This window comes from Balaenoptera acutorostrata, chromosome 12 (genome assembly GCF_949987535.1).
Source record: "Balaenoptera acutorostrata chromosome 12, mBalAcu1.1, whole genome shotgun sequence".
Classification (NCBI taxonomy): Eukaryota; Metazoa; Chordata; class Mammalia; order Artiodactyla; family Balaenopteridae; genus Balaenoptera; species Balaenoptera acutorostrata.
Window position 1 is genome coordinate 57,954,677 of NC_080075.1, and position 23,513 is coordinate 57,978,189.

Consider the following 23,513-nt stretch of genomic DNA (forward strand, 5'->3'; position numbering starts at 1 on the left):
GGCAGATTCCCAACCACTGCACCACCAGGGAAGCCCTATCCTTTTTTGAATGAGGGTATGAATCCTTTTTTGTCATCCTGCTGGTACCATCATTAATGAGTTAATAGGTATTTGACACATGTTCAAAAAAGGATAATATTAGTTACCTTTTTCTATGTTTAAAAAAGGATCCCCAACCTAAGTAACTTAATAAAAATCATTAATTATCTCTCAGTGTTTCTACAAGTCAGAAATTTGGAAGTGCCTTGGTTGGATGCTTCTGTCTGGGGTCCCTCATGAGGTGGTAGTCAGATGTCAGCTGGGGCTGCAATCATCTGAAGGCTTGAATGGGGCTGGAGAAGCTACTTCCAAAGTGGCTCCCTCACATGCTGTCTAGCAAGTTGGTGCTCACTATTGCTCAGTGAGGATGTGTGACATGAGAGGAGCCCTGAGGGTCACCCACAAGAGGCTGAGAAGGAGCAGCCAGACCAGCAGGATTAAACCAAGAGGATGAGGTGGCATCAAGGCCAAGGGAGAGAGATTTACAGAGAAGGGCAAGCAGCAGTATCAACCACTGCTGAGAAGTCAGACAACATACAGAGAAGCATCTACTGGATTTGGCAACAAAGAAGGAGGCTAGTTTTGAGATAGTGGTGGAACTGGAATCCAGGTTACAGGCTGTTTGGGAGGTCTGTCAGAGTTGAGATTGGATCCCAGAAATGTAAGGCTAGGGAGGCTACTAGTTAGAAGAACCACAGACAAGGCTTAATATCGTGACTGAGACACTTCAGAGCACATTTTGAAAGACAACCCCAGTGAAGTCACATTTTGTTTCTTTACAAAAACTCTGCTCCCTTCCCCACGCTGACCTCTACCTGAACATACTGGGGCTGATTCTGAGCTTTGTCAGTCATGGGTTAGATAAGAAAACCACTGCTCCAGGAGCTTGGCTTATTCATCTTTGCACCCCTCAGAGCAACCAGCAGCTTCTTTAAAATATTTGAACAAAAGATCTTTGCTTTGGTTTTGCACAAGTCATCACATCCTCAGTAGAATTCTATTGCCGTCTTCTCAGACAGCCCAGAACCTCTTGCCTGTTTCCTGTGTTACTCATTCTAACTGCTTAAAAGCCTTGGTCAGGAAAGGCCTGGTGACTCCTGTTCCTGTCTCCATTAACTCTCTGGGCCCATGTAAGCTTGTGTATGGGAAGGGCCGGCTGGTGTCTTACCCTAAAGGATCACTCTCACCCTAGAAAAAGCAAACCAGGAGAAACCTCACCCTCCACCCACCTCGGCACAGGGCAGTTAGTTCATCCCATCTCCTCTGTGGGCAAGTTCTTAGCAACAACCAGCTGGGTTATGCCCAAGGCTCTCAGTGTAGGCTGAGGCCAACTTGGTTTTAACCAGAGGACTCACTAAGCTAGTGCTTCTCAAACTCTAATATGCGTGAGAACTACCCAGGGATCTTGTAAAAAGCAGAATCCGAGTCAGGAGTTGGGGCCTGAGATTCTGCATTCCTAACAGAAGCTCTCAGGTGGTGCTCGTCCTCAGACCACACTTGATTAAATCAATGAGGCTCTGGGCAGTGTCACCTACATTCAGGAACCACCAGAGGATCCCAAGGGGTCACAAAAACAAATTCAGATGTCCTAGGGTCCAAACGTTTCCAAGAACCCTGGTTTTCCTTTTATTCTGATCCTGTATTTTCTTTTTCAGCCTCAAGCAGCTTTAAAAACAAATAAGCAGGCGGACAAAGCTCCTCCAGTCCTGATGTGGAGGAGGGAAACAGCTTGTCCCCTCTCACTGAGGAGACAAGCTGGAAGGACTCATTCCAGCCATGAGCTTGTCCCATGAGGCCAAAGGGAGAACACGCCAGGGCTGGACCGCGGGTTCACCGAGGGTCTCGGGAAGTGTCCGCGAGGCCTCGTGCAGGGCCTCCTCCAGGACCTTCTCTTGTCGCCTCCCAGGCTCGGGGAAAACCACGCTGCTGGACGCCATGTCCGGGAGGCTGCGGCGCACGGGGACGCTGCTCGGGGACGTGTTCGTGAACGGCCGGGCGCTGCGCAGGGAGCAGTTCCAGGACTGCTTCTCCTACGTCCTGCAGGTGCGCGCGTCCCCGGCCCCTGCCCGGCTGCCCGCTGGCCCCGCAGCCAGCGGGGGCGCCGCTGACACATCCCTCCCCTGCAGAGCGACACTCTGCTGAGCAGCCTCACGGTCCGCGAGACGCTGTGCTACACGGCGCTGCTGGCCGTCCGCGGCGGCTCCCAGGGCTTCTTCCAGAAGAAGGTAGGTACCGCCCCGGGGCCACCCAGGGGATCACCCCGCTGTGGTTTGCACCCCCTTGTCCCTCCGCTTGCCCCTTCCTCCCCTTCGCTCTTCACCCTTTAAGCGTCTAGGGCTGCGCTGGCAGCCGCTAGTCACAGGTGGCTTTGGGGCACTTGAAACTGACTAGACCTACTTGAGATGTGCTGTGAGTGTAAAATACACACCAGATTTCAGAAACTTAGTCTGGAACCACAGGATGTGAAATATTTCATTAATAATTTTTAAGATATTGATTATTGGTCAAATTGGAAATATTTTGGTTGTATTGGGTTAAAGAAATGATACCACTGAAATTCACTTCATCTGTTTCTTTTCACTCTAAAATGTGGCCACTAAAATATTTAAATTCTGAATGTGGCTTGCGTGATATTTCTGTTGGGTGGCGCTGTCCTGAGAGCTCTGTGTTTGAACAGATATGGCTATTTTCCTCACTGTGCGTTGCCCTGCAGCCCTGTTGAGATTTTTCTCAGCTTTCTTTGAGGCGTCTTGAACGTGCCTCATCCAAACTGGATTCAGTTGGTGAAGAAGGAACTATTGAATTGTCAACTCTAAGTTCCAATCTGTTTCTTTAAGTGGACCTGATTTGGAAGAGGCTGCAAGTAAACTCACAGGGACCTTACCTGGAAACATTGCCTCGTTTCTGTCTGGGCTGGAAACATACAACCAAGGACAGGTCAATGTGCCACCTGCAAAGCAGGCACAGTTCTCTGGGAAACTGGCTCTCAGAGGTGCCAGAGACCACTGGTGACATCTGCCTCAGAGGCTCCACCACTCTGAGGCCTCAGTGAAGGTTCCTCCTGGGCACACAAATTACATCTGCACTTCAGGCTCCAAAGCTAGCTTTTCTTTAATGCCACTGAGGCTCCGAGGGAATCCTCCATCTCAGCTGAAGGGGCAGTAGGTTACTCCATTTTTATCAGGCACCTCTGAGCCTGTCACCAGGGAGTTACTCCTCTTGTCCCTGGTGCTGGGCTCTCAGACAGGGTTTGGTGAGTGCAGCTAGGTCTGGACTGTGTCCAGAGTACCAGCAGGCTTGTTTGTTGTCATGCCAAGTCAGGAAAGGGCATTCTTCTGTTTCAGAGTCCTGGATGTGTTGGAGCATAGCTTTCACTCCAGAGGAACCTTCAAGAAAGACCATTAGCCCCACAGAGTGAGGACTAGCCTTGTTCCTACCTGGAGGTTACCTTAGAGTGCTCAGAAGGCATTGCGAGGTTCTTGCTATTCTACCAGCTTATTCTCTGGGCTCTCACATGTGGCTGGCATCCATCAGGCCTTGTTCACACACATCTCATTTCACTCTGGCATCAGCTCTATGAGGGAGGCGTTATCTCCAACTTTCAGATCAAGAAGCTGACCCCCAAGGATATTAAGATCCAACACCTCGGACTGGCAGGGCTGGGACATGGACCCAGGTCCTCTGGCTCCATCATGCCTCCCTGGGCCTCACTGTGGTCTGAGAAGACAGAGGTCGGAATTCGGCCCACGGGGAGGCACAGGCATGTTCACATGACTTAGCTGCCCTGACAGCAAGTGACAGGTGAGCCCCTATGTAGGCTTCCTGTCTGCCTGCTTTAGTATTTTTGTGTCTAAAATGGGTAGGAGAGGATCTCATTGGTATTTGAGTTGGAGAAATGAAGTCTTAAGCAGATTCTTTTGAGATAGTGATCCATTTACATCACATACCCCAGGGAGAGAATCTGAGAAAGCCACCGAAACTTTTCCCCTGAAAATGCACATATTTGCACAAATATTCAGAAAATTCAAGGTACCTGCAGTTGGTTGATGGCAAATTTGCCCCCTGTGAATGGTCCCTCTCCCTGGCACTGGCAGCCCCTAAGTGTCCTGCGGAGTTTCCTATCATACAGTTCTCCCTGCTTGAGAGTACTTTCTGAGCAAATCCAGTCCACAGGATGTAAAATCCTGACAAGGTAGTTTAGGGAGAAGGAAGTGTCTGTGATAACAGAGCAGAGAGTGCAGGAGATCTGCTTTTGTCCTCTGCGAACCTGAACATAAAGCCATGATTGATGTGGCAGGCTTTGTCCGCCCTTGTGCTGCTTGGACCACTTGAGAACCCACACGGTTTACTCTCAGTCCCAGCTCTGCCATTTGCTAATGGTGTGACCTTGGGCAATCTATGAACCTGTCTGAGGATCTGTTTGCTTTTCTATAATAGATAGAGTAATAATGCATCTCTCCTGGAGCTGATGTGAGGAACGAATCAGTTTATGTGAAATCACATAGCATGGAGAGGATTGATGATCCCAGTGGTCCCTTCCAGGACTCTGTGAATTCTGTTCCCAGCAGTGTTTGCAAAACATGGGAGGGGCTTCTAGCCAGAGACATCTGAAACAGATGAAGTGAAGGTCTCCTCTGTCCATTGCTTCTGAGCCAGGAGGGGCAAGCTTTACTCCTTTCTTGCTGTTGCAGAGCAGATGAAAGGGACACTCAGGAATCTGCCCTGGCTGGTGAACACATAAACCTTGCCATGTCAAGTGACGCTCAATTCCAGAATCCTTCCACTCTGATGGCGAGAAGAGACAATCATACTGGTTTACTTACGCATTTCTAACCTCCTCCTTATTCCTTTGTATCTGTTTCAAATGTATCCCTTTCTTTTGGTCAAAGCTTCATCTATTGATCCCACTCCCTGTCTCTGGAACTTTGTTCCATAAATCATCCCCTCCTTTACTCCAATTTAGTTTGCTGTTGTTATTTTTTAATAGGGTATTTTTAAAAAAAATAAATATATTTATTTATTTTTGGCTGCATTGGGTCTTCGTTGCTGCATGTGGGCTTTCTCTAGTTGTGGTGAGCGGGGGCTACTCTGTTGCGGTGTGTGGGCTTCTCTTTGTTGTGGCTTCTCTTGTGGAGCATGGGCTCTAGGTACGCGGGCTTCAGTAGTTGTGGCATGTGGGCTCAGTAGTTGTGGCTCGCAGGCTCTAGAGCACAGGCTCAGTAGTTGTAGCACACAGGCTTAGTTGCTCCGCAGCATGTGGGATCTTCCTGGACCAGGGCTCGAACCCGTGTCCCCTGCATTGGCAGGCGGATTCTTAACCACTGCACCACCAGGGAAGTCCTCTTTTTTCATTATAAAAGAAACACAATCTCATTAGAGATGTATGGGAACAAAACTCATTACCATATATATAAGTATTCTCAGTCTCTTTCTCTCTGCTTTCCCCAGAGCCTAATGCAGATAGGGGTACTCAGGCAGGGGAGGGCCAGAAATAGAGATTTTTGAAAGGGCCTCTGGTGAGGAGATCAGCTAAGGAAGGAAAGAGGGAGAGGGAGGGAAAAGGCCAAACTTCTTGATTAGAGAGTCAGTAAAGAATTTTTTTTTAGTGATTATTGTTTTGGGGAGTTGAGGAGTAAGCAGAGGGTTTCAGGGAGCTGCAGGGTATAAGATAAGCAGAGTGAGGAGAATTAGGGGAAAGGAAATTTTTAAAAGTGTGGCTGTAAGTTATAAACTGGGTTCCTTTTAAAGTCCTTAAAGAGATTCCAGTAAAGATTGGCTTTATTTTTAATTACTTTTGATAGCTGGATTATATTTGATGCAAAACCCCAGTGAGATTGGGCCACATGGGACTCCAGGACTTATTTGGGTTACATAGGGGAAGCCAGGTTTAGTTCAAACCAAATTGATTTTTTTTACATGTAAAACATTTATTATAATAAAGTTTCAAAAGCCAAAGACTAAAAAAATAAGCTCTATTGTAACTATGCCTTAGGGGGGTTTTGTCTACGGGCTGAACTGACTGTAGCATCTGAAAACAGGAGTCCAACAAAGTCTGCATTGTTTCCTGCTGACTTTCCCTGAAGCAAGTTGAAACAGTTTTTTGTTGCTGTAAGGACTTTTGAAAAAAAATTCATGTCAATATTATTTATTTTAATCTGATACATATATTGTGATTTAAACCAAACTGGATTCTCTTGTAATAGGCGTGCTTTCCCTAGGATGTGGTGAGTCCGGAAGTGGCCCAAGCACTCAAGGGAAGTGTGTTGCCTCTCCCCTGCCATCCTCAGCCCATGAATTGGGACACAGCCCAGCAGTGACCAGCCTTCCTGGACATTGTGTCTCTTACAGGTGGAGGCAGTCATGGCAGAGCTGAGTCTGAGCCACGTGGCAGATCGACTGATTGGCAACTACAGCTTTGGGGGAATTTCCCATGGTGAGAGGCGCCGGGTCTCCATCGCAGCCCAGCTCCTCCAGGATCCCAGTAAGTGGGACCCAGAACTGCTACTGGCTGCTGCCTGGCATCTTCCACGTGTCTGCAGACATTTTCAGCCCTTTCTTCACAGTCTCCGTTTGGAAAGGGGTTGGTTGGTTGGGAACTGAAGTCACTGAGGTTTCTCAAACTGGGGACCCAGTTTCTTTGGAAATCTAAGTAGTTCCTGATGCGATTCCATCATCCAAGTACAAAACAGCTGTTGGACTTGGAAGCACTGCGTTTGTGTTGATGTTCAGTTAGGGTCTTCCATGAATGCCCTGTCCCTCCTTACTTCTTACTAGAGCAGCACCACCGTGTCTACTCTGGAAAGCCAGGGAGTTTTGCTGTGACTAGAAGTATTTATGAAACGGCAGGAATTAAAATAGGACTTTAAGTGATACATGAGAAAGTATATATATTGGAAGGAGGGGCTGTCCAGATCGGGTAGCCAGTCACCTGCCTCTCCTGCCTGGCTTCATTCTCTCCACTGTCTGGGGAAACCTTGCCACTTATATACACTTGGAAGAGGACATGATACATTTAGATACTTTCTTCACATCGGGGTAGACCAAGACTGCCTGCTCTTCAGAACAAATAAGAGGAATGTTCTTAAGAGCCCCTGTACTTTTTGGGTAGAAATAAGCTACAGTTAAACCTTCTAAAGAATCCAAATGCCTGTCCCATCTCAGACTTTGTTTCACAGGTCAGAGTTTTTTGCAGTGCAAAGATGCAGTTGGTGTTGGAAAGTGTTAGACATGAAGTGAGATTATGTCTTTTTAAAAAATTTATTCAAGTATAGTTGATTTATAATGTGTTAATTTCTGCTATGCAGCAAAGTGATTCAGTTATACACACACACACACACACACACACACACACACACACACACATATATATACAAATTGTTTTTCATATTCTTTTCCATTATGGTTTATCACAGGATACTGACTATAGTTCCCTGTGCTATACAGTAGGACCTTGTTGTTTATCTATCCTATGTATAATAGTTTGCATCTGCTAATCCCAAATTCCTGATCCACCCTCCCCTACCCCCCTCCCCCTTGACAACCACAAGTCTGTTCTCTATGTCTGTGAGTCTGTTTCGTAGATAAATTCATTTGTGTCATATTTTAGATTCCACATATAAGTGATATCATATTTGTCTTTCTCAGTTGGACTTACTTCTCTTACTGTGATAATCTCTAGGTCTATCCATGTTGTGAGATTCTGTCTTTTTCACCAGCCTCCTCTCAGCCTTTTAGAAACACCTGGGTGCCAGCCTGCCAGCCCTCGTTCCCTGTCAGGGTCCCCTGGATGGAGCCCAAACAGTCTCTAGTGCCACGTGAGAGGCCTGATGTAGTTGCTGCCTTGTCCCGTGAAGGATTAAGGCTGGGATGTGCTCTGGAGCTGGGAGTTGGGCCCTTCCAGGTCAGGTGCTTTCTCCTGGGCTCAGGCTAAAGTACTGCTCACTGCACACTGTTTGGATGGGATAAGACAGTTCAATAAGGAGCTGTTCAAAATTCCGAGGCTAGAGCACAGAGCCCAGGCTCGGCAGTGACTCAGATGTCTGACCTTTCTTTGCCGCAGAGGTCATGCTTTTTGATGAGCCAACCACAGGCCTGGACTGCATGACTGCGAATCAGATCGTTGTCCTCATAGCAGAGCTGGCTCGCAGGGACCGCATCGTGATCGTCACCATCCACCAGCCCCGCTCCGAGCTCTTCCAGGTGAGGGGGACGTCTGTCGTTCCAGCTCAACTCAGCCAGGGTGGGTATATGTGTGCCAGGCTGGGGATCTCGGAGTAGAGATTAGTACTTAAACCAGAGCAATCCTGATATGGGAAGGGCAAAGGATGGAAACTCAGTTCTTTTAGCACCTATCATGTACCAAATACCTTCTATACACTAGCTCTTTTAATCCACACGACAACCCTATGAGGTGGGTACCAGTATTTTCACTTTACAGAGGGGAAGAGTGAGACTTAGAAATGATACAAAATTGAGCCAATGTCACAGTTAATAAAAAGCTGGAATTGGCATTCATATTCCAGTTGGCTTTCAAGGCTGTGTTTTTCCACTAAATCATATAGATTTCCTTCCCCAAAATCTCACCTTAATCTCCTAGGATCCTTTAAGGGAGCTATTATTTGCCTTTTATAGATGAGGATCTGAGATTTAAAAAAATTTTTTCTGTCCAAGGTCACTCATTCCGGGGCACGGCTGGGGCTCAAACCCAGGTCCTCTGACCAGGTCCATGAGCTGTCCTCTATCCTAGACATGATGCAGGGTGCAGGCTGGGAGGCAGCAGGACCCACAGTGGCAACCCAGGCTGGAAAGAAGAGGGATGCATTTTGAGCGGTTCCGATGGCCGCAGTAAGAGCACTGATGTATGGCTGAGACAGTCAAAGGACTGACTACTTGAGACTTATTTTACATAAGGATGTGGTGACCTGATTACACACTAACACTGTCTGTCGTTCAATCAGCTCTTTGATAAAATTGCCATTCTGAGCTGCGGAGAGCTGGTTTTCTGCGGGACACCGGTGGAAATGCTTGATTTCTTCAGTGGCTGCAGTTACCCTTGTCCCGAACATTCAAACCCTTTTGATTTTTATAGTAAGTTTTTCTTTCACAGTCCCCATCATATATGTTTTTTAAACTTTATCATCTCAGATTTCTGCCTAGGTGACACCAGCACAAGTGGGTTTTATTTCTCCTTTTGTTTTGGTGTTTTTACTCTTCAAAAAATTAATTTGGCTGAGCCAATTAACTTGCCATAGATGACCTATCAGAATGAGGTGGGGGATCTTTTCTTTTTAAACATTTTACCACTACTCTTCACTTTCTTAAAAAAATAATTTTATTTATTTATTTTTGGCTGCATTGGGTCTTAGTTGCTGTGTGCGGGCTTTCCCTAGTTGTGGTGAGCAGGGGCTACTCTTGGTTGCGGTGTACGGGCTTCTCATTGAGGTGGCTTCTCTTGTTGTGGAGCACGGGCTGTAGGCACATGGGCTTCAGTAGTTGTGGCACGTGGGCTCAGTAGTTGTGGTGCACGGGCTTAGTTGCTCTGTGGCATGTGGGATCTTCCTGGACTAGGCCTTGAACCCGTGCCCCCTGCACTGGCAGGCAGATTCATAACCACTGCGCCACCAGGGAGGTCCCAGGGATCTCTCTTGAAATGGTGCATTTCTACTTTGTCGGAGAAAAATTAGCTGAACTTCTGAATTCTCCCAGACAGACCTATCAGGATCCTCATGGCCCTGCTGTGGTAGCTTTAAAATATTCTGATTTTATAGGTGGGCATTAACAACAGGTATTATTTTGATGAGATGAGGTATTATGGCTAGCACTCCTAAATCAATGATGGAACATATATTATTAGTCCCTGTGTATATATGTGCATTTAAAAACACATTAGTCATTTTTTTGTGGGAAAAAAATTTCAGTGGACCTGACATCAGTGGATACCCAAAACAAAGAACGGGAAATAGAAACCTACAAGAGAGTCCAGATGATTGAATCTGCCTACAAAGAATCAGCAATGTATCGCAAAACCTTGGAGGATATTGAAAGAACAAAACACCTGAAAACATTACCGGTGATTCCTTTCAAAACCAAAGATTCTCCTGGAGCCCTTTCTAAACTGTGTGTTCTCTTGAGGTAAGAGCCTCACCCCATTTTAGATAGGTAGCCATCCACCCATAAAAGAAAAGCAATTAAAACGGGGTTGTTTGGCTTTCAGGAGAGTGACGCGAAACTTAATGAGAAATAAGCTGGCAGTGGCTATGCGTCTCACTCAGAATCTGATCATGGGTTTGTTCATCGTTTTCTTCCTTCTGCGGGTCCAGAACGACGTGCTAAAGGGTGCCATCCAGGACCGTGTGGGTCTCCTGTACCAGTTTGTGGGTGCCAGCCCGTACACAGGCATGCTCAACGCTGTGAACCTGTGTGAGTGCCCTGCCCAGGAGGTGGGCCCCGGGGTCGGGGGAGCTTCTCTCTCCCTGAATATCTCCTTTCTCCAGCCGACACCTTGCAAGACTCCACCATTATAGGGGTATTTCTCTGAGCTCAACCTGGCCCCCTCCAGGTTCTCTCTCTGGGACAAGGTAACTCGTGAATTAGTAACACCTTAGTGGGAATTAGCTCACCAAGTGGATCTCCCTGAGGGTCTCTGAGGATCCAGGGAAGCATGAAGTTATGAGGAGCTGATGCGGCAGAGTCTGGGCAGGGTTTTTAGAAGATCAGCCCTGGTATCTTCTCTTATCCATTAGGAGGCACAGCCCATGGGGGCCCGGATGCCTGGCCAACTTTGCACTGTTAACGTTCTTTTTGGAGCCTATTTTAGGACAGCCGACACCCGGTTTTCAAACTCAGTGGGAGTCCCGAAGCAATACCTAGTTGCCTGATGTTCTGTGCCAACACCCTGCATGAAAAGAGGACAGAGTGCCTCACGTCACTCATCTGTGTCCCTTTTGCATGTGTGTTCTTGAATTGGTGACACCCCTCCCCACCACTTTAGAGAGACGGAAATAAATTGTGACAGCTTTTGTAATCCTATTGTAATTCAGGTAGAGTGTGGATTTCTGGGGTGGGGGTATTTATAGTTCTATGGATGTCAGGTTCCTTTTCTCCATGACCAGGGGGCCCCAGCTGGTCCTCACCATCCAGTGCTGATAGATCTTAAGTTCAGCCTGGGCTAGCACCCCACCTCCTCCAGCTGTGTGGTGACCGGCTGTTCCGAAACCTGCCTTCCATGCCCAGTTCCCGTGTTGCGAGCCATCAGCGATCAGGAGAGCGAGGATGGCCTGTACCAGAAGTGGCAGATGCTGCTAGCCTACGTGCTGCACGTGCTCCCCTTCAGTGTCATTGCCACCATGATATTCTGCAGCGTGTGCTACTGGTAAGGAAGAGGGTGTCCAGAGACCTTCAGTTTTCCCGGGCCATGCTTCCCGGTTGGTGGGGTCCCAGATGGCCAGTGGGACCTGTGGAGGGAGAGCCCCAGGGTAAACAGCTCTCTGCTCTGGAGGGTCTGTCTTTGCCCACCAATGTCCAGTACAACGTCCTGTCCTTCAGGACAAAGAGAGGAACCCCACTGTGGGCCACACGGGACCTGAGAGCAGACCAGCAAGACTACATGCACCAGGGAATAGCCTGTCCCACATTCACTGCGGGGCCTGGCCTGAGGGGAGGGCTCTGGAGTAGCTGGGACCAGGTGCAGAGGCAGCGAGGCTGTCCGCCCAGCTCAGCGTGGCTCCCAGGCTGCTGTGAGCTGGAGTAGCAACGCTGCCTGAGGTTTCATTTGACCGACCTGGGGCATCGCAGTTGGGCTGCGGTGATGGGGGGGGGGGGTGGAGGAATCAAGAGTGACGATGGGAAGAGGGCTTTGGAGAACCATGAAGCACCCCTGATGCTGGGTTTTGATTGATGGTTTGTAGACAGTGCTTTTTATTTCATAGAACTTTTTACAGATGCAAATCTGAAAATGTGTAGAGTTATTTGTTGATTTGTTGTCATAGGGAGATGTACCTTCCCTAATCCCTCTGGCTTTCCCTTAAGAAAAGATGGGGGGAATCATCCAGCATTCTGTGATTCCAGTAGTGAAAGGTGCCCAGCTAGTCGTTCCAAGAGAGGACTTCAGGCGGTTCTGGAGACACTGTCTTTCTTTAGGCCACTGGATTCATGTGCAGGTGCTCCTACCCATAACCAGTATAAACACCCATGATATATGATGTGAATAATTATTATGAATCAAGTGAAATACAAGTAGAAGATAAGTGAGGGCCTGGTTAGTTTGAGCTCCAAGATGAAGAGTTGGAAGGTCTTATTGTGCAGACTCTTTAGACGTTGGTGTCACCCTGGGGAGTGACAGAGGCAAAGCTGCTTGCTCTGGTTAGCAAGAGGGCGGACTCTCGCAACCAAGGGCGATGGCAGGGACCACATGGCCCTCCTTGCTGGCCCTGATGAAGCCTCCTTATCCTCTGACACTCAGGAACATGCTGAATCTCTGATCTGTGATGTAAACCACAGGCCCGTCTAGTTTAGGCTAAATGATCCAGGAGCAGATTTTTTAAAACTGACCATTTTTGAGTAAGCCAAGGTTGGTTGGAAATTGAGAACCTTGTTAATTTAGAACCTTGCTCCTGAATGTGGCCCACGAAGCACAGTGTCAGTGTTACCTTGGGGCTTGTTTAACCTGCAAAATCTCATGCCCAGCCCTGCTGAATTGGATTCCACATTTTACAAGATCCCCCAGGTGATTTATATGCACTTTAAAATTTGAAAAGCACTGATTTTGAAGACCATATAATATTTGTAAAACTGCCCATGAGAAAGAGTTCTGTACGATTTGAGAAAACAGGGCAGTTTTAAACTAGGTTCAGTATTGTCATGACTCTTTTTGACAAAAACACAGAATCATTTCTAGTGGCAGCACAGCTGTTAGCAATGTAGCAAATACTTTGATTCAGTGATAGAAAAGTTTGTTGAATGCCTACTAGGTGCCAGGCACAGTGCCAGGTGCAGCTGGGGATTTAAAGGGGAGTAAACTGAAGGGACTGCCCTCAAGCTTGCAATTCTGAACTGAGACAGCCCTGAAAGCCGGAGTGTTTTCTGACTCTTAGCAGCACGTCAGACCTGAACTCACTCAGTAGCAAAATCTGATCTGAACCAACATGAGGTTCTTTGTACTTGTCCCACAGCAACACTCCTGTTTAGTAGATATGTTACAGGTGGAGTCCCAGACCCCACTGCAGCAAGTATGGTCTACGCAGTGTGAAGTCTTTCCCAAATCTGTAAATTGCCGCATTCCAAAACACATCTGGCCCTAAAGTATTTCAGATGATGGATTGTGGACATAAATCTCCAGATGACTTTAATTCAAGGAAGTGTAAGATTAATATTATAAAGAAGCACAAACACTATGCTGAGGAATATAATAACAATAATGGCTGACACACACTGAGCACTTGCTTTTATGTCAGGCACTAAAAGGTTTAAATATATCAATTCATGTAATCCTTGCCACCATTCTATTAAGGTGGCATTATTAATTATCCTTGTTTGAAGACGAGGAAGCTGAGGCACCGATGGGGAATGTCTCTTCCCCGTCTCACATTCATTATCACAGTGAATTACAAAGGAGACCAAGGGTCCATTTGACTGGATGGGGAGAGGGGCTCTTGGAGGCTTTATAAAGGAGAACTTGAGAGATGAGCAACATTTGAGTAGATGGAAAAGGAGCAAGGGCGTTTCAGGGGAAGAAAGAGAAGGAGCATAGGTTCAGAAGCAAAAACACACAAGACCTTTCCAGAGGAAAAATTCAGTTGTGCTGTGGGGAAAGGAGAATTGGAAGGAGTAATATGAAAATATGACTGACAGCCTTGGAGCCTGGTAGGCGAGGTGCTGAATTCCAGGCTAAGGGGCTGAAGTGGATTAGATACCGGTACATAGTAGAGGATTTTGATCCCCAGGGAGTGACCCATCTGTGTTGGACTCTGGAGGGTGAGGCTGGCATCACTTTGGTCTCAGACTGGAGAGTTAGGGCAGAGATGCTGGACAGCCCAGTGAGGAGCCTTGGTAAGAGTCTGGGAAAGGCAGAGGCTCTGGTGAAGAGAGCAGCAATGGCAACAGAAAGGGGGTTTCACTTTGAGATGCTGGGAAAGTAGAATCGAATGGACTCAGAAATGGAATGGATTTGCTGGGGGTAAAGAGAGTCATGGATGATGCCCGAGTTTTCAGCCTGGGAGAATGGGAAGGTGACAGCATCGTTATCAAGTTTGCCAGGAAAGAGAATGGATTTGGTTTTGAATATGTTGCATCTGAGATGCTACAGGACACCCAAATGGAGATGTCAATCTGAGGTTTGCACAATAGGTTGGTGTAGAAAGAAAAGGCAAGAGGAGTGAGAGTAGAGGCCTGGGAATGGATTCTATAGGCGAGAATGTCAGAAAGGGAGGAAGTGGTCTGAGGGTAATATCTTAAGAGGCACATTCAGAGGGTGGGAAGAGGAAAGCAATCTGGTGAGAGAGGCAGAGAGGTGGTTAGAGAGGTGGAAAGAGAAGCAGGATCAGGCAGCATCAGAGAAGGCAAGAGGGGAGAGAGTTTCAAGAAGGTGTAGTGAACCTGTTCAGTACTGCAGAGGTTCAAGGAGGTGAGGCATAGGATTCGGAGGTCATTGGTGCTCTTCCAAAAAAGAGTTCAGTAGAGTGGTGGGGGTGCCAGTCAGGTTTACAAGGGAACAAGGAATGAGAACAAGGGAGAAGCAGGTGCTGTTTGAGAAGCTTCGTAGTACAGGAGAGGATGAAGAGGGGGCAGTTGCTTAAAAGGTTACCAGACTCAAGGAGTGGTTATTTTACAATACGGTAAGTAAGACCATTAGGGAAAACCATTAGATTGAGAGTAGATGAAACTACAGAAAAATTGGGTAATTCGCAGATCAAGTTTCCAGATTAGACCAAGGCAGAAATAGGAAAATCAGATTAACATAGTACCAAGGATGCAAGTAGACAGGATAAAGCTTGGCAAAGATGGGGTAAGAGATAGAGACAGGGAGAAAGAGAGGAGATGCAAAGTAGGGAAGATAAAGATAGAAATTCACAAAATGGGAGGTAAATCCATCTGCTGAGCACTGGGGAGAGAGTTTGAAATTCCCTGGGAAGAGGGCATAGTTTACAGTAGAAGTTTTTATTAGCCATGATGAGACATGACATTGGAACCCAATAAGCAATGAGGAAGAATTAGGGGGCCCAGGAATCAGCTGAGGCAAAGTGGCAGAGTGGATCCAATTAGCACAGCTTAATTGAGAGAGCAAGGTCCCCAGGTGGGGATTGGTAAGGCAAAGAATAGCAGAAGGGATGAGGATCTGATGCATTGAGGGCTTTGGGGAAATGGGAGACAGGAGGAGGCCATGATCAGAAAGGGCATTTTCAGAATGTGAAATCTTGGAAGTGGAACAGTTTTGAGTAGCAAGTAACATTTAAATCCAAGACATGGTGAGTGATCAAGATTAGGTGGGTGGAGCCACTGGAATTGATCAGGTTCCCTAATTAGGAGGCACTGGTGTTGATGGATTATCAAGGTTAAAAACCTTGAGGATAATGATGGTGGACAGGAGTGCAAAACTGACCCTGGTCTAAAAGCTATAAAATCATCAAAGGTGAGAGAATGTCTTAAAAGTCGCAGAGGACTGCCTTCAGGCAGAGAATTAATAGTATAAGCCAACTTCCTGATTTGTATAGGAGGAAAGGCAGATGGCCTTGAAGAGTGGTAGGGAGGGGTGAGTGTAAGACATGCCAACTCCTCTTACTTACTCTACAAATGGAAGAAAGAGCAGCCATGTCTAAGGGTTGTTGAGGACGTGCTATCACCAGGGAAATGCTATTTGGTGAAAGGAATGTAAGAGGTTAAGGGGCACGGATATAGGGTAGCTTGTTTACAAGAACATGAAGGTCAAATCAGTGGAAGGGGTTGGTAGAATAAAAGACAAGAATGGAATGGAACAGGCCTGGGGAGGGCTAATCCATTGGAGGATGAAAGCAGTGAAGGGTTTTCATGCTGGCAGTAACCCCATGTAACAAGGATGAGGTTCAGGGAAGGAGGGGCTGAGAAGCAGGTGGGTGAGTCCTTAGCATTAGGGGAGTAGGCTGGCTAGGGTGGGAGCAGTGCCAGCCAGGCAGAATGTGGTTGCTTATGGAGAAGCCTGGACAGTTCAGCCTTACTTACTGCAGTTGGTTGTGACCATCCTCTGAGTATGAGTATTTTTCTGTGAGAGCTGAGGAGCTGTAAAAAGGAAAAGGTGGCTCCATTGACTTGGGGCGACAGAAACAATTTGAGGGACTAAATGGCCTCAAGTGTTGCCCCTGTTCCGAAAAGGCCTTTCAAAGGGGAGTTTGGCCTGTCCTGCAGACTCTCCCCACCCACTGAACCACCATGGATTTATCCACAGAAGTCAAGTGTGGAATTTTTCTTAAATGATAACCCTTGGAGAGGAACTAAAGACCTTATGTTTTTCTAGGACTCTGGCCTTATACCCTGAGGCTGCCAGATTTGGATTTTTCTCTGCTGCTATCTTGGCCCCCCACTTAATTGGTGAATTTCTAACTCTTGTGCTACTTGGTGTGGTCCAAAACCCAAATGTGGTCAACAGCATGGTGGCCCTGCTCTGCATTGCTGGGGTGCTTGTGGGCTCTGGATTCCTGAGGTAAGATCTAATAATTCCAACGATTTAGATTGGTATGATTTGATGTTAATGATCACCTAATAATGATTATTATAAGGCATTACAGAGAAGCGCTGTGTGATATTCTATCACCTTACAGTCCAGAGTATTTATAGTGCTTCCTAGTCAGTATTGCTTAGACTTTGAACTGTTCAATATTTGTTAAATAAAATGTCTTCAAAATGAGAATCAGGAAATGACAATTGAAGCATGTTATCACATGTCATAAGCCATTATAACAAGAGGAGGAAAACCAAGCTGTCCTCCAGAAATACTCACAGCCTATTACAGGCTAAATAGCATGCATTTAGTTCATTTCTTCCCTGGCACTGTTGAGTTTCTATTCCAGCTCTCAATTCTCAGTTACTTTAAGAAAGTAAGAATAGTCAGATAAGAAAAGAGCCTGCAGGATAAAAGACTGCTCAAGAAAGCATCAGGACTAGAAGGACACACACCAAATGTAAACAGTAGTTATCTCTGGGTGATACTTATTTTAATTTTCTTCATATTTTCCTATATTTTGTGAATTTTCTATAATGGACAAGCATTATTTTATAACCAAACAAAAATATATGTACACATACATACATACTGTACATTTTTTAAAAGTAGCAGGAAGGGCAGAAAATTTTAGAAGGGTGAAAGTGGTTTCAGGTGGGTGATGTGAGTCGGATCCAGTAAGTAAACTATGGGTCCCTGAGAAAATGTGAAGACAGCTCTGTTTCTTTGACTTAAAAATCAAAGGGGCTTCCCTGGTGGCGCAGTGGTTGAGAATCTGCCTGCCAATGCAGGGGACACGGGTTCGAGCCCTGGTCTGGGAAGATCCCACATGCCACGGAGCGGCTGGGCCCGTGAGCCACAATTACTGAGCCTGCGCGTCTGGAGCCTGTGCTCCGCAACAAGAGAGGCCGCGATAGTGAGAGGCCCGCGCACCGCGATGAAGAGTGGCCCCCGCTTGCCACAATTGGAGGAAGCCCTCACACAGAAACGAAGACCCAACACAGCCATAAATAAATAAATAAAAATAAAAAATTAAAAAAAAAAAATCAAAGAAAAGGGCCTGGAGACCTTCAAGATGGCAGAGGAGTAAGACGTGGAGATCACCCTCCTCCCCACAAATACATCAGAAATACATCTACATGTGGAACAACTCCTACAGAACACCTACTGAATGCTGGCAGGAGACCTCAGACTTCCCAAAAGGCAAGAAACTCCCCACGTACCTGGCCATGTGGCTGACAGGGTCTTGGTGCTCTGGCCAGGTGTCAGGCCTGTGCCTCTGAGGTGGGAGAGCCGAGTTCAGGACATTGGTCCACCAGAGACCTCCCGGCTCCACATAATGTCAAATGGTGAAAACTCTCCCAGAGATCTCCATCTCAATGCTAAGACCCAGCTCCACTCAACGACCAGCAAGCTACAGTGTTGGACACCCTATGCCAAACAACTAGCAAGACAGGAATACAACCCCACCATTTAGCAGAGAGGCTGCCTAAAATCATAATAATATCACAGACACCCCAAAACACACCACTGGACACGGTCCTGCCCACCAGAAAGACGATCCTCATCCACCAGAACACAGGCACCAGTCCCCTCCACCAGGAAGCCTATACAACCCACTGAACCAACCTTACCCACTGGGGGCAGATACCAAAAACAACGGGAACTACGAACCTGCAGCCTGCAGCCTGCGAAAAGGAGACCCCAAACACAGTAAGTTAAGCAAAATGAGAAAACAGAGAAACACACAGCAGATGAAGGAGCAAGGTAAAAACCCACCAGACCGAACAAATGAAGAGGAAATAGGCAGTCTACCTGAAAAAGAATTCAGAGTAATGATAGTAAAGATGATCCAAAGTCTTGGAAATAGAATGGAGAAAATACAAGAAACATTTAACAAGGACCTAGAAGAACTAAAGAGCAAACAAACAATGATGAACAACACAATAAATGAAATTAAAAATTCTCTAGAAGGAATCAATAGCAGAATAACTGAGGCAGAAGAACGGATAAGTGACCTGGAAGATAAAATAGTGGAAATAACTACCACAGAGCAGAATAAAGAAAAAAGAATGAAAAGAATTGAGGACAGTCTCAGAGACCTCTGGGACAACATTAAATGCACCAACATTCAAATTATAGGGGTCCCAGAAGAAGAGAAAAAGAAAGGGTCTGAGAAAATATTTGAAGAGATTATAGTTGAAAACTTCCCCCATATGGGAAAGGAAATAGTCAAGTCCAGGAAGTGCAGAGAGTCCCATACAGGATAAATCCAAGGAGAAGCACACCAAGACACATATTAATCAAACTATCAAAAATTAAATACAAAGAAAAAATATTAAAAGCAGCAAGGGAGAAACAACAAATAACATACAAGGGAATCCCCATAAGGTTAACAGCTGATCTTTCAGCCGAAACTCTGAAAGCCAGAAGGGAGTGGCAGGACATATTTAAAGCGATGAAAGAGAAAAACCTACAACCAAGAATACTCTACCCAGCAAGGATCTCACTCAGATTCGACGGAGAGATTAAAACCTTTACAGACAAGCAAAAGCTAAGAGAATTCAGCACCACCAAACCAGCTCTACAACAAATGCTAAAGGAACTTCTCTATGCAGGAAACACAAGAGAAGGAAAAGACTTATAATAACAAACCCAAAACAATTAAGAAAATGGTAATAGGAACATACATATAAATAACTACCTTAAATGTAAATGGATTAAATGCTCCCACCAAAAGACATAGACTGGCTGAATGGATACAAAAACAAGACCCGTATATATGCTGTCTACAAGAGATGCACTTCAGACCTAGGGACACATACAGACTGAAAGTGAGGGGATGGAAAAAGATATTCCATACAAATGGAAACCAAAAGAAAGCTGGAGTAGCAATACTCATATCAGACAAAATAGACTTTAAAAGAAAGACTATTACGAGAGACAAAGAAGGACACTACATAATGATCAAGGGATCAATCCAAGAAGAAGATATAACAATTGTAAGTATTTATGCACCCAAAATAGGAGCACCTCAGTACATAAGGCAAATGCTAACAGCCATAATAGGGGAAGTCGACAGTAACACAATCATAGTAGGGGACATTAACACCCCACTTTCACCAATGGACAGATCATCCAAAATGAAAATAAATATGGAAACACAAGCTTTAAATGACCCATTAAGCAAGATGGACTTAATTGATAATTATAGGACATTCCATCCAAAAACAACAGAATACACTTTCTTCTCAAGTGCTCATGGAACATTGTCCAGGATAGATCATATCTTGGGTCACAAATCAAGCCTTGGTAAATTTAAGAAAATTGAAATCGTATCAAGTATCTTTTCTGACCACAATGCTATGAGACTAGATATAAATTACAGGAAAAAAACTGTAAAAAATACAAACACATGGAGGCTAAACAATACGCTACTAAATAGCCAAGAGATCACTGAAGAAATCAAAGAGGAAATCAAAAAATACCTAGAAACAGGGGCTCCCTGGTGGCGCAGTGGTTGAAAATCTGCCTGCCAATGCAGGGGACACGGGTTCGAGCCCTGGTCTGGGAAGATCCCACATGCCACGGAGCAACTGGGCCCATGAGCCACAACTACTGAGCCTGCGCGTCTGGAGCCTGTGCTCCGCAACAAGAGAGGCTGTGACAGTGAGAGGCCCGCACACCACGATGAAGAGTGGCCCCCGCTCGCCGCAACTAGAGAAAGCCCTTGCACAGAAACGAAGACCCAACACAGCCAAAAATAAGTAAATAAATAAAATAAATTTATAAAAATTAAAAAAACCTAGAAACAAATGACAATGAAAACACGACAACCCAAAACCTATGGGAATGCAGCAAAAGCAGTTCTAAGAGGGAAGTTGATAGCAATACAGTCCTACCTCAAGAAACAAGAAACTCTCAAATAAACAACCTAACCTTACAACTAAAGCAGTTAGAGAAAGAATAACAAGAAAACCCCAAAGTTAGCAGAAGGAAAGAAATCATAAAGATCAGATCAGAAATAAATGAAAAAGAAATGAAGGAAACAATAGCAAAGATCAATAAAACTAAAAGCTGGTTCTTTGAGAAGATAAACAAAATTGATAAACCATTAGCCAGACTCATCAAGAAAAAAAGGGAGAAGACTGAAATCAACAGAATTAGAAATGAAAAAGGAGAAGTAACAACTGACACTGCAGAATTAGAAAGGATCATGAGAGATTACTACAAGCAACTCTATGCCAATAAAATGGACAACCTGGAAGAAATGGACAAATTCTTAGAAAAGCACAACCTTCAGAGACTGAACCAGGAAGAAACAGAAAATATAAACAGACCAATCACAAGCACTGAAATCGAAACTGTGATTAAAAATCTTCCAACAAACAAAAGCCCAGGACCAGATGGCTTCACAGGTGAATTCTATCAAACATTTAGAGAAGAGCTAACACCTCTCCTTCTCAAACTCTTCCAAAATATGGCAGAAGGAGGAACACTCCCAAACTCATTCTACGAGGCCACCATCACCCTGATACCAAAACCAGACAAAGATGTCACGAAGAAAGAAAACTACAGGGCAATATCACATAGATGAACATAGATGCAAAAATCCTCAACAAAATACTAGCAAACAGAATCCCAACAGCACATTAAAAGGATCATACACCATGATCAAGTGGGGTTTATCCCAGGAATGCAAGGATTCTTCAATATATTCTTCAATATACGCAAATAACTCAATGTGATAAACCATATTGACAAATTGAAGGAGTAAAACCATCATCTCAATAGATGCAGAAAAAGCTTTTGACAAAATTCAACACCCATTTATGATAAAAACCCTCCAGAAAGTAGGCATAGAGGGAACTTACCTCAACATAATAAAGGCCATATTTGACAATTCCACAGCCAACATCGTTCTCAATGGTGAAAAACTGAAAGCATTTCCTCTAAGATCAGGAACAAGACAAGGTTGTCCAGTCTCACCACTATTATGCAACATAGTTTTGGAAGTTTTAGCCACAGCAATCAGAGAAGAAAAAGAAATAAAAGGAATCCAAATCGGAAAAGAAGAAGTAAAGCTGTCACTGTTTGCAGATGACATGATACTATACATAGAGAATCCTAAAGATGCTACCAGAAAACTACTAGAGCTAATCAATGAATTTGGTAAAGTAGCAGGATACAAAATTAATGCACAGAAATCTCTTGCATTCCTATACACTAATGATGAAATATCTGAAAGAGAATTTAAGGAAACAGTCCCATTTACCACTGCAACAAAAAGAATAAAATACCTAGGAGTAAACCTACCTAAGGAGACAAAAGACCTGTATGCAGAAAACTATAAGACACTGATGAAAGAAATTAAAGATGATACAAATAGATGGAGAGATATACCATGTTCTTGGATTGGAAGAATCAATATTGTGAAAATGACTATACTACCCAAAGCAATCTACAGATTCAATGAAATCCCTATCAAATTAGCAATGGCATTTTTCACAGAACTAGAATAAAAAATTTCACAATTTGTATGGAAACACAAAAGACCCCGAATAGCCAAAGCAGTCTTGAGGGAAAAAAATGGAGCTGGAGGAATCAGACTCCTGGACTTCAGACTATACTACAAAGCTACAGTAATCAAGACAGTATGGTACTGGCAAAAACCCAGAAGTATAGATCAATGGAACAAGATAGAAAGCCCAGAGATATACCCACGCACATATGGTCACCTTATTTTTGATAAAGGAGGAAAGAATATACAATGCAGAAAAGACAGCCTCTTCAATAAGTGGTGCTGGGAAAACTGGACAGCTACATGTAAAAGAATGAAATTAGAACACTCCCTAACACCATACACAAAAATAAACTCAAAATGGATTAAAGACCTAAATGTAAGGCCAGATACTATAAAACTCTTAGAGGAAAACATAGGCAGAACACTCTATGACATAAATCCCAGCAAGATCCTTTTTGACCCACCTCCTAGAGAATGGAAATAAAAACAAAAATAAACAAATGGGACCTAATGAAACTTAAAAGCTTTTGCACAGCAAAGGAAACCATAAACAAGACGAAAAGACAACCCTCAGAATGGGAGAAAATATTTGCAAATGAAGCAACTGACAAAGGATTAATCTCCAAATTTTACAAGCAGCTCATGCAGCTCAATATCAAAAAAACAAACAACCCAATCCAAAATGGGCAGAAGACCTAAATAGACATTTCTCCAAAGAAGATATACAGATTGCCAACAAACACATGAAAGGATGCTCAACATCACTAATCATTAGAGAAATGCAAATCAAAACTACAATGAGGTATCACCTCACACCAGTCAGAATGGCCACCATCAAAAAAATCTACAAACAATAAATGCTGGAGAGGGTGTGGAGAAAAGGGAACCCTCTTGCACTGTTGGTAGGAATATAAATTTATACAACCACTATGGAGAACAGTATGGAGGTTCCTTAAAAAACTAAAAATAGAATTACCATAGGACCCAGCAATCCCACTACTGGGCATATACCCTGAGAAAACCATAATTCAAAAAGAGACATGTACCACAATGTTCATTGCAGCTCTATTTACAATAGCCAGGACATGGAAGCAACCTAAGTGTCCATCGACAGATGAATGGGTAAAGAAGATGTGGCACATATATACAATGGAATTACTCAGCCATAAGAAGAAACGAAATTGAGTTATTTGTAGTGAGGTGGATGGACCTAGAGTCTGTCATACAGAGTGAAGTAAGTCAGAAGGAGAAAAACAAATACCG

General features: G+C 44.8%; 1 protein-coding gene across 1 annotated transcript in view; it reads left to right on the forward strand.

Moving 5' to 3' along the window:
• Nucleotides 1-23,513, forward strand: part of ABCG5 (ATP binding cassette subfamily G member 5) — a 35,087-nt gene that overhangs the window by 6,811 nt on the left and 4,763 nt on the right. The window contains exons 3-11 of the mRNA XM_007190098.2: nt 1,946-2,082; nt 2,166-2,264; nt 6,388-6,520; nt 8,099-8,238; nt 8,997-9,126; nt 9,957-10,170; nt 10,253-10,458; nt 11,272-11,410; nt 16,523-16,708. Coding sequence (XP_007190160.1) covers nt 1,946-2,082; nt 2,166-2,264; nt 6,388-6,520; nt 8,099-8,238; nt 8,997-9,126; nt 9,957-10,170; nt 10,253-10,458; nt 11,272-11,410; nt 16,523-16,708 — 1,384 coding nt within the window. The remainder of the gene's footprint in view (nt 1-1,945; nt 2,083-2,165; nt 2,265-6,387; nt 6,521-8,098; nt 8,239-8,996; nt 9,127-9,956; nt 10,171-10,252; nt 10,459-11,271; nt 11,411-16,522; nt 16,709-23,513) is intronic.